We start from the raw sequence: 10943 nt of genomic DNA, 5'->3' as shown, positions 1-10943 counted from the left end.
GCCTGGCCCGCGCCTCCGGAAGAGGGGAAGTGACCCCAGGACGATTTTTGGTCGTGAACTCACGTCTTGGACGCTGCTCCTGCGCTTTTTGCTTAAAGCTACCCCTTTCAACCATGTGAGCCATAGCTCCATTTGCCTGCTTTTTGGTGGTTTTAATTGGATATAAAGTCCCAAGGACTTTCCTGCCTGGGCTGGCCTCGAACTGTGATCCTCAGATCTCAGCCTCCTAAGTATGAGCACCACGTACCTGGCATGTTTTTCTTTCTTGCCAGTCCTGGGGCTTGAACTCAGGGCCTGAGCACTGTCCCTGGCTTCTTTTTGCTCAAGGCTAGCACTCTGCCACTTGAGCCACAGCACCACCTCTGGCTTTTTCTATATATGTGGTGCTGAGGAATCAAACCCAGGGCTTCATGCATGCAAGGCAAGCACTCTACCACTAGGCCATATTCCCAGCCCGTGTATTTTTCCTAGCAAGATACATTGTGTTGACTTTGGTGGGATGAAAGGGCAAGGGAAATGAGAACAACAGAGAGCCACATGTGGGGTAGAGACAAGGGAGCTGGCCAGTCCTAGGGATGATTTCAAATACTTTATTGAGGGAGGCATGACGTTGGGATGAAATTCATTCTTTCCTTTCTTTTTTCTTTTTTTGCAGTACTAAGGATTGAACTCAGGGCTTCCAACTTGCTAGGCAAATGCCCTACTAGTTGAGCCACACCCCTAGGCCACAAATGTGAGATTCCTTTTTTGCCAGACCTGGGGCTTGGACTCAGGGCCTGGGCACTGTCTGTCCCTGAGCTTCTTTTTGCTCAAGGCTAGCACTCTACCACTTGAGCCACAGTGCTACTTCTGGCTTTTTCTATATATGTGGTGCTGAGGAATCGAACCCAGGGCTTCATGTATGTGAGGCAAGCAGTCTACCATTAGGCCATATTCCCAGCCCAAATGTGAGATTCTTGACTCTGATTTGAACTTCTCTTCATTTGCACAAGTGCTGCAGGGCTCCCTGGGCCTGGACCCAGCGCAGCTGCCACTGGGAAAGAGACAGGCCCTGGCAGAGCTCCTCGGAGAGGGCAACTTGGCCTGGCTGCTCCCACCTGGGGAAGAAGATGGCATCAGAGGGCAGGCCCAGCTCTCCAGACCCTCTCTGGCTTCCTCCATCACCAAGACCCGAGTCTTGACTCCCCCCTCCCCCCATCTCACTCCCCTCCTACTCCGTGCCCCTCTCACCAGTCCCCCACGGTTCCCTGCATCTCAGGAACACGCTTCAGCGCCTGCGTGAGCAAGTTCTCTAGCCGCTTCAGAACCTGCCCCTCCCTCTCTCTCTGCTCCTTTTCCTGGGAGGCCTGGACCTGTAGCAGCTCTGGGGGTCGAAACCAGAAGGCAGTTTTGAGTCCTTTGGCTGTCCTGGAAGTGGAGCTGTGGCTCAAGTGGTAGAGCACCAGGCTTGAGTGAAAAAGTTAGGGGATGGTGCCCTGGCCCTGACCTCAAGCTCCAGTACCAGCACAGATAACAAAAACCCTGATCCTCTCCCTCTCCAGCTTAGATCCCCCAAGGCACAGTGAAGCTCTCCAGTCTGGTATTTGGGAATTTGCACTATGTGGCCCATTTACCAAGTGAAGTATCCCTTTTTCACCTGGGAAGTATTTCCCAGCATCCCTTGCCTCTGAGCTTTCTCCTCCACCTGCCATAGCCCCTCACCTCAGCAGTGTCTCCCCATGACTAGGCTTAGTCCCTTTCTAGGTGCTCACACAGGGCCCAGCTAATACCAAGTAAAGATTAGCAGCCTGGTCCTACCTGGTGGCTCTGAATCCTGGCTCAATTTCATCTTATCTGTGTAACCTTGATTGCAACTCTGGTACCTTTGTTTGGGGGATGGGGTGGGTATCGGAGGCTAATCCTGGGGCTTGAACTCAGGACCTGGGCACTGTCCCTTGGCTTTTCCCTTTAAGGCTAGTGCTCTGCCACTTGAACAACAGCCCCACTTCTAGCTTTTGGTGGTTAATTGAAGATAAGGGTGTCACGGATTTTCCTGCTTTGTCTGGCTTGGAACCATGATCCTCAGCTCTCAAGCCTCCAGAGTAGTGAGGCTTACAAGTCTAAGCACCATACCTGGCTACAGCCTTGCTTTTTACCCACTTGAGAACACTATCTGATAGGAGTGCTTGGCAAGTGGATTTATCCTCACATAGTTAAGAGCACAGACTTATGTCTCTCTACCTGGGTTCAGCTCCCAGCTCCGCCATGTGGGCGAGCTACTAAGCCATGGGCGTCTCAGTTCCCTTCCCTATAAGGTGGGGGAACGTGTGGTTACTACATGGCCCTGCCCTGCATATTAAACAGACAAGTGTGTTTCAGGCTCATGGTAAGGCCTTGGTGAGTGTGTGTGTGTGTGTGTGTGTGTGTGTTAGCACTCCAGGAGACCGGGGTTACTGGATCCAGGAAGCAGGGTGGGCCTACCCTGGGTGGGGGGGGGGGGGGGGAAGCAGGGTGGGCCTACCTTGGGTGGGGGGGGGAGGAAGGTGGGCCTACCCTGGGTGGGGGGAAGCATGGTGGGCCTACCCTGGGTGGGTGATCCTGGCTGCAGATGGGTCTTCAGATGGAGTAGACTGGTGGAGCGGAGCTCGCGCTGGTCTTGGAGAAACAGAAGGTCCTGGTGCAGAGAGGCCACCTTTGGGAGGAGCAGCTCTGGTGCCTGGAGGGGGAGAGGGCAGGACAGTCACTGGGGACAGATGGGGACAGCAGTGGGCAGACTGGTCACAGGGGATGGCCTCTCACCTTTCCTGCAGGCAGTCCCAGTATGTGGCTCAGCGCTATGAGACTAGAGCCCACTGGTGATGTGGGGTGCAGCTGGTGGATGGACGGCAGGACAGTGGGCAGTGGCTTGGAGCTGGAATGGGAGGGACCAGGGTGGATGGGGTAGTGAGAAGCGGGGGCTTGTGTCTTGGAGGCTCTGGGGGCGGGAGGGGCCCTGGGGACTAGGATGCCAGACCTGGGTGTGTGACCTGGGAGGTGTGGCAGCCTGGGGCCCCTGGGATTCATTTACTGAGGAGACTTGAGGGGATCATTCCTGCATGGCGGGAGATGTGGGGGCTGGCTTCTAGCCTCACCCTTCGGGGCTGGGCCGCAACAAGGGGCCCAGCAGAATATTCGGCAGGTGCCGGGCTGCCTCCTCCAGGCAGCGGAGCAGCTCCTGGCACTGTGGAGCCACAGCCTCACACATGGGGACCACCTTCCGCTCCAGCAGAGCCAGCACCTGTGGCCAGGGAGAGAGAGGAAGGACGGGGCAGCCTGGGTCCAGCCAGCACCCCCTCCCTCAAGGGCCCTCTGTCCCCCTCCCTGGGCCTCACACCGCCTCACCTCCCCAGGACCACGGCCCAGGCGGGTCTTGCTGGCTGAGTTTCCCTTGATGAGCAGGCGGATCTGTTCCTGTGTCTCCTCCTGGGGAGCCAGAGGACCAGAGGTCTGACAGGTGCCAGTCTCTGCCACCTGTCACAGTGGTCCCAGGAGTCGTGCCCTGGGTCCCCCCTACCCCCAGGAGGCTGGTGTGCGCCTGGACTCTATGATGGGCCTGCTTTTCGTCTTTCTCACCACCAGCCGGCGCCAGTGCAGGATCCTCTGCTGCTTGGCTTGTAGCTCCCTTAGCAGAAGCTGCCGCTGGCCAGCAGTCTCCTCCAGCTCCTGGCTGTGGGCTCGCAGGGCCTTGAGCTCAGCCCTGAGGCCACAGCACCGAAGCCCCAGCATCAGCGCCTTCCTGGGGGGGGGGGCGGTAAGACCAGCAGAAGACAGGAAAGGGACTGAGGCCACCAGGAAGGAGATGATCATTGGGGATGCACAACGAACCCCAGACATAGACGGAGACCCAGGACAGATGGCTGCTAAGGCAGCCCCTCACCTCTGACTAGGATCCAGGGCTCGTTTCTCCACCTCTTCCACTGTGCCCTGGAGGCAGCCAGTCAGGACCTGTCCCTCTTTCAGGAGGGCGCCCCGCTGAGTGACCAGCGCACCTAGGGCCTGCCAGCCCTCCTAAGGGTACAGTCCGTGTGGGCATGGCTCGTGGGGGGTGGGGGTGGGGAGAAGGCCTTCTGGTGGCTCTTCAGTTACCTGGATGAGTCGCACCATGGACGGCACTGGCTGGCTAGAGCCTGCCTGGTCGGGGGTCTGGGGCCTGGGGTGGGGACAAAGCAGATTTCTGAAGATCAGCTTGGTGCATACTCACCACACTGGACACCCAGCCCAGCTCTACCTGGAGGTCACCACATCTATCCCATCTCTGTGCCAGCTCCCCACCCGTGTGCCTGCCCTGCCTGCAGGAACCTGGAGCTCCACACCTGGGCAGCTCGGCTTCTCCCAGCCCATGGTCCTGGTGGCACCGGGCCAGGATCTCGGCCTCCCGCTCCACAGCCAGGTGCTCCAGGGCGGCCAGCACGTGGCCCGGTGGGTGGTTTGTCAGCAGGGTCTGGCAGGAGGAAGGGAAGGCATGGGATGAGGACAGGGCCCCAAGCGGGGATTCTGGGGCAGGACACACAGTTAGGGGCGGGCCTTTCCCGAGAGCCGTGCCCTCTCACCTCCACGGAGCTCAGCCACTGCTGGTAGGAAGTTCCAAACTGGTCATCGCGAGAGTTTCTGGTATTTGGATAAGAGGATAGAAAATACCTAAGACTGCACAGTTACCCTTCTATAATTATTCTACTCTATTTTGCTGATGAGGAAATTGTCTATACCTGCTTTCCCAATTATACCATCATGCCAGTTTAGAGTCTTTCCAAGTGCTGTTGAACTGGGACACTAACGTGACCCTACACCTTTGCTTTGTCTCTTCACAGTCCCCTCCCTTCTTTTTTATTTTTATTTTTGTCTTGTCGGTCCTGGGGCTTGAACTCAGGGCCTGGGCCCTGTCCCTGAACTTCTTTAGCTCAAGGCTAGCTCTCTACCACTTGAGCCACAGAGCATCTTTCAGCTTTTGTTTATGTGGTATTGAGGAATGGAACCCAGGGCTTCCTGCATGCTAGGTGAACACTACCACTAAGCCACATTCCCAGCCTCCCTCCCCTCTTTAGCTAGGTAAGGGCCTCCTTTGGGGCGCCCAGAACTTCTTCCCCATCCCCAGTGCCCTGGCTACCTGGCCACCACTTGTCTATGATGGGTCTGGCCCTTTGTGCCACCCTGAGAACACCGTGTGAGTTCAGCATGTGGGTTAACCTCGCATCTGAAGCTCAGGTGCTTTGTGGGGTGCCTGGGGAGTGTGGATACTCACAGGATGGGGCCTCCTTGGGCCTGGGGTGTCAGGAGCTTCTGAAGAAACTGGGCTCGAAGGATGCAAGCTGCTCGGACATCCCGCTAGGGAGAAGGGAGCCATGAATGGGGACCCAGGCCTCTGCCCAACCCTGGACACCTCACCTCTTTCCTCCACAGCCCAGGGTCCTTACCAAGACCTCAGGCTCCAGGGCCAGGGTTGCTGATGTCAGGGGGCCAAAGGTCACTTCCATTTTGGCTTTTCTGTAGTAGCAAAGGACCAATGGATGTTTGTGTCCCATCCACTCCCCCAGCCAGCATAGCTGGGCACAGGATTGCCGAGCTCCCGCATCCACCTTCCCAATTAGGCCACTGTCAACCTCCTGGCCCACTTGGACCTTAAGGGTTCCTGATGGGAACTTGGAATTCTGAAATCTGGGAGGGGGCAGGGCCAGGCATGGGGCGGGGGTCTCTAAGGATGTCAGGTGCCCTAAGGCAAGATGCCCACCTCTCCATATCCTGCAGGCGCTTGAGCTGGTTGTGCAGCCGTTGCGCGGGCCCTCGGAGTCCATGTTGCTGCCTTCGCACAGCCACAGCTTGGGCCTGGAGGAGGAGAGCCCGGCGCTGGGTGTCACACACGCTCTGCAGTGCCTGCTCTGTGGCCATGTCTGTGGGAGGAGCATTGGGGTGGCCCTCAGCATCTTGTCCACCCTCAGTCCCACCGCCCATCTTCCTGGACCCGTGGGTCACCTTGAGTCTCAGTCTCCCGGTCCATCAGCTCCAGGCTCTGGTCTAGTTCTTGGATCTCAGCCCGGAGGCGGGCGGCAGTGGCTTCCAGTTCCACCTTGCGACGAACCTGGTGTGATCAAGTACAGGGGTAGAAGCTCGGGGGCTCGGGGCTTATCTTGGCTGAACTATGTTCTGGGACACCAAGGTCCTTATCTCTCCAGGGGAATGGCAGGTTCTTCCAAGGCAGCTCTTGTGTCTGACATAGAAAACTAAGATTCTACTGGCTCCTTCCTTCCTCCTGAAACTGCTCACCCACTCTCCAAGTGTTCTAATTAAATTTATTGAATCACTGTTATTTTGTGTGTGTGTATGTGTGTGCACACGTGCAAGTGTGTGCTGGCACTGAGGCCTGAACTCAGGGCCTAGTGCTCTCTCTCACCTTTTTTTCTCTCAAGGCTAGTCCTTTACCACTGGAGTCACACCTCCACTTCTGTCTTTTTTACTAATTGGAGATAAGAGTCTCATGGGTAGAAGGCACAAGTGGCTCACATATGTAATCCTAGCTACTCAGGAAGCTGAGAGCTGAGAATTGTAATTCTCAGGTAGGAAAGTGTGACACTCATCTCTCTCTATCTGACCACCAAAAAGTCCAATGTGGAGCTATCAAAAAAACCCAAAAAACAAACTAAAAACATAAGGGACAGGAGATAGGCCCTGAGTTTAAGCCTCAGTACTGATGTGTATTCTCTCTCACACACACTCTCTCCCTCTCATGGACTTTTCTGCTTAGGATTGCTCCAAACCATGATCTTCAGACTGAAGGTTCCCAAGTAGCTAGGATTACAGGTTTGAGCCATCAGCACCCAACATCCCAGCCTGCTTTCTGTCTATGCTGATGACATGCACACACCTATCCCAGTTCTGTTCTGGTCTCTCATATCCAGGCTGAGGAATCCTTAAGACTTCGCAGAAAGCTTCCCCTCCATAACATCTCAGCTTCTTGAACACAGTGGGTCCTACAGTGGCCTTTAGTGTCTCTCCTAAACTTGTCCTTCCTCCCATCTCCTCTCACCAGGATGTGATACCTACATCCCTGTCCTTCTGCCAACTCATACCTGCCTCTCCCTGAACTGTGATCCCTGGGAGTGAAGGGGCAGGACTGTTTTTTTTTTTTTTTTTTTTTTTTTGGCCAGTCCTAGGCCTTGTACTCAGGGCCTGAGCACTGTCCCTGGCTTCTTCCCGCTCAAGGCTAGCACTCTGCCACTTGAGCCACAGCGCCGCTTCTGGCCGTTTTCTGTATATGTGGTGCTGGGGAATCGAACCTAGGGCCTCGTGTATCCGAGGCAGGCACTCTTGCCACTAGGCTATATCCCCAGCCCGGCAGGACTGTTTTATTATACAAGCTTCCTAGCATATCCAGCACCAAGTACGGCCTACAGTAAAAGATATATGAGGTTTTGTTTTTTTAAAGAAAGAGAATCTTATAGAATAGGCTTCTCACCTCTGGACTGTCCTGGTAACCATACCTGAAAAAAATCAAACTGGTGTTAGAAGATGCCTGGGTTTAAGCAGGGAAGGCAGGAAGTGTGAGGCTGTGGGTGGGGACACAGGGCCTGAGCACTGTCCCTGGCTTCCTTTTTGCTCAAGGCTAGCACTCTGCCACTTGAGCCACAGCGCCACTTCTGGCTTTTTTGTGGTGCTGAGGAATTGAAACCAGGGCTTCATGTATATGAGGCAAGCACTCTACCACTAAGCCACATTCCCAGCCCCACTTCTGGCTTTTTAGTGGTTATTGGAGATAAAGAGTTTGTTTCATGGAACTTTCTGCTCAGGCTGGCTTTGAACCATGATCCTCTGATCTCAGCCTTCTAAGTGTCTAGTTACAGACTAGGAAGGAACAGAATTGAAAAGCAGTTACCAGAGCAGATTCCCCTGGATCTTCTTGATACTCCTGCAGTAGAGAAAAGGAGGAAGGAGACTTGCTGTGGGATCTGTCGTTGCTGGGTCCCTCAACCCTCCCCTGCATAGGCTTGGCTCACCTCTGACTGTGCACATGCTTCAGGACATAGGCCCAGATGTCAGCCCCCTGACCCAGACACAGCCTGTGGGATGGGGGGAGAGTGTGTTAGGGTCTCTGCCTCACAAACCACACACAGCTTCCCTTCCTTTCTCTTCCTTCCTTTTCCTTCCTTTCTCTTCCTTCCTTTCCCTCCCTCCCTCCCTCCCTCCCTCTTTCCCTCCCTCCCTCCCTTCCTTCCTTCCTTCCTTCCTTCCTTCGTTGGTCATAGGTCTTGGGCATTGGCCCTGAGCTTTTGTACTGAAGGCTAGCAGCACTCTACCACTTTGAGCTACAGCACCACTTCTGAGTGGTTAATTGGAGATAAGTCTCAAGAACTTTTCTGCTGGGACTGCCTTTGAACCTTGATCCTCAGATCTCAGTCTCCTAAGTAGCTAGGATTACAGACATGAGCCACCCATGCCTGGCATGGAGGTGGATAGATGGGTGGTGGGAAAAATCTGATTTCTCACTTGGGGAGGGGGCGGGTAGGCCCCACTGGGGGAGCAAGGTTAGTTCTAGAAGCCAAGTGAGAGAGGACTGTAAGGTCCACCCCTGGAAGGCTACAAGCAGATGCCCCCACCCATGTAATGTCTCCACTCAGTACCAGTGTTACCTAGGTAACTGGCATACCTAGAAGCAGCCACTTCCCCTCACCTGGCTACACTTCCTGGCTCTAAAGTGCTCTCAGAACCAGGCATGAGTCAGATTCAGCCCCCGTGGAGTGGGGTGACTGTTGCTAACTCCCCAGTGTTGATCCTGGGTAAGATCGGGATGGCCTTCATTAACTCATAGGCGATTTTTTTTTTTTTTTTTTTTTGCCAGTCCTGGGGCTAGGACTCAGGGCCTGAGCACTGTCCCTGGCTTCTTTTTGCTCAATGCTAGCGCCCTATCACATGAGCCACAGCACCACTTCCGGCCGTTTTCTGTATACGTGGTGCTGAGGAATCGAACCCAGGGCTTCATATATACAAGGCGAGCACTCTTGCCACTAGGCCATATTCCCAGTCCTCATAGGCGATTTTTAACCGGTGCTGGGGGTCCCCGGCCGGGTCGACCTCCTAGGGTGGCAGAGGTAACCCCCAGGGTTACCGTCATTCCACACCAGCACCGTTCACCGGTTACACGTTCTCAGGCGGGGATCCCTCGGTAACTTGGGGGTCGTCTTATTCCGGAGACGTTAGCTCCGGGATGGCAAGTCTTCCTTCGCGGCGCAACCTCACCTACGTAACGTCGATTCCGGGGCTCGAGCTGCCGCGGGCACCCCCATCTCTTCTACCGCCCAGCAATCCAGTTCCCGCACCAACTCCATGACTGACAAACGCCAGGCCGGGACGGACGCCGCCGGCGCCTCCCGCGCCCGCTTCAAGCGCGACGCCTGCCTCTGACGTCACGAGCGCGACACGGGTGACGCAATCGGTTGCTGGGCAGACTACAGAGGCTCCCTGGCTGGCTGGGATTTAGAGACCTTCTATCAGGGTATTTTTAAAAATTAGGTTCGATTCGTTATGCTCCAAAATATTTCCCTGTTTATTGTTCACTAGCCTTGCAACTAATTCCTTAAGCACCCATGCATTAGTATGCATATGCTTACATATGCATTTGTTGGGCTATATATTTGTATATAGAGAGACACATATGCTTACATATGTCCTTACGTGCGTGTATTTAATCGTATCTTGGGAAAACTAACGTAATTATTAGAGCAATGAATCTCCCTCCCACCCCTATCAGGGTGGGTGAGCTTTACTTTGCCTTTACCTTTTTTATTTTTTAAATTATTCATTTCCTTATTGTCAAATTGATGTACAGAGGGGCAGTTTGTATGTTCCTTATCCAACTCGGTTACCTCCTCCTTGCCTTTACTTTTCACATCCGGAAAAGTCCACAGTGCTTTCTTGGGGGTGAGAAGAGAAGGCAAGTACAGGGTTTGACATCTTGCAACCAAGGATCTTGGGGTTAAAAGTGAACCGTCCCTGGGTGGGATTGAACCACCAACCTTTCGGTTAACAGCCGAACGCGCTAACCGATTGCGCCACAGAGACCCGCCCCGCGTGGGTGTGCGGGATGTATAGGGAGGTTAGCGTCACTGCGCGGGGCGGGGCTTTTTGCGGGAAGGGGGCGGAGCTTTGTGGAAGGGCGGGGCCTCGAGGCCGGACCGGGGCGCTGCGCTGCGGGACTCCCGGGTTCAGTTCCGACGCGTGGGCACGGCGCGGAGGCGTCCCGGCGCCGGGTTTTCCTCGCACTTGAGGGAAGCTGGAAAGACAGCCCAGCAGCCTTCTCCGGATCGCATCTAATCAGCCCGTCCTCTTCCTCCTCGGAGAGGGCCGGGTGTGCGAGGAGCGCGCCGCGCGGGGTCCGGCAGAGAGCCTGGCTCAGCCCCAGCCCGAGCGGGCCCCGCGGCGGAGGAGGGCGGCGCCGCGGGCCGGCCGGGGGCTGTCTAGGGAAGGGGCGGAGGGCGATCTGCGGGGCTCCTGGGCTGGGTTGCCCCTGCCCGGGGGTGCGCGGAGCCCAGTCTCACCCCGAGGTTATTTCCTGTTGGCGAGAACCAGAGGAATCAGCGAGGAGCCGGGAGAAACCGTGAACCTAGCAAACCCGCAGCAGGCCCTTTGCGTCCCCCCCTCCCCAGCCGTGCATGACTGGGGGGACCCTGAGGGACCCCGAGGGCTGCACCTCCCGTCCCTGCGCCTCTGGGCCACTGCCCTGGGTGGAGAGATGGTTTCTGTTCACAAGTGCGCCTAGAAGATACCTTGTGAATAAACATTGATTCACATTTCTAAAGATCATCCCACCTTAGCAAAATTACTATTTTACAAACCAAAAAAAAAAAAAAAAAAGCATTTTGTCAAAGGACATGTATATTTCTTTCTTTTTTCCTTTTTTTCTTTCTTTTTTTTTTTTTTTGGCCTGGGGCTTGAACTCT

General features: G+C 55.2%; 1 protein-coding gene and 1 non-coding gene across 2 annotated transcripts; both read right to left on the bottom strand.

The window, feature by feature from the left end:
- Positions 1-851: 851 nt before the first annotated feature.
- Positions 852-9395, bottom strand: Haus5 (HAUS augmin like complex subunit 5). The gene is made up of 19 exons (XM_048329683.1): positions 9244-9395; positions 8004-8066; positions 7883-7915; positions 7466-7490; positions 5986-6091; positions 5744-5903; positions 5430-5499; positions 5258-5340; positions 4569-4626; positions 4332-4459; positions 4105-4168; positions 3896-4026; positions 3592-3754; positions 3361-3441; positions 3111-3256; positions 2779-2890; positions 2563-2695; positions 1231-1363; positions 852-1097 (listed from the first exon to the last, which is right to left on the bottom strand). Exons 1-19 carry the CDS (start codon positions 9330-9332, stop codon positions 980-982), a joined length of 1896 nt encoding a protein of 631 aa, XP_048185640.1. The 5' UTR covers positions 9333-9395; the 3' UTR covers positions 852-979.
- A 596-nt stretch (positions 9396-9991) lies between these two features.
- Trnan-guu lies at positions 9992-10065 on the bottom strand. Its single transcript has one exon. It is a non-coding gene; the product is annotated as a tRNA-Asn (tRNA).
- Positions 10066-10943: the final 878 nt, after the last annotated feature.

Source organism: Perognathus longimembris, chromosome 20 (assembly GCF_023159225.1).
Source record: "Perognathus longimembris pacificus isolate PPM17 chromosome 20, ASM2315922v1, whole genome shotgun sequence".
NCBI classification, from domain to species: domain Eukaryota; kingdom Metazoa; phylum Chordata; class Mammalia; order Rodentia; family Heteromyidae; genus Perognathus; species Perognathus longimembris.
This window is presented reverse-complemented; position numbering and strand designations above follow the sequence as displayed.

Excerpts from the sequence above, each read along its gene's own strand:
- Haus5 (XM_048329683.1), bottom strand. The coding sequence starts at position 9,332 with ATGGAGTTGGTGCGGGAACTGGATTGCTGGGCGGTAGAAGAGATGGGG. Across the intron at positions 8,067-9,243 it reads CCGGAATCGACGTTACGTAG|GCTGTGTCTGGGTCAGGGGG; the intron begins GTGAGGTTGCGC and ends CCCATCCCACAG. Across the intron at positions 3,257-3,360 it reads TGGGCCGTGGTCCTGGGGAG|GTGCTGGCTCTGCTGGAGCG; the intron begins GTGAGGCGGTGT and ends CCCTGGCCACAG.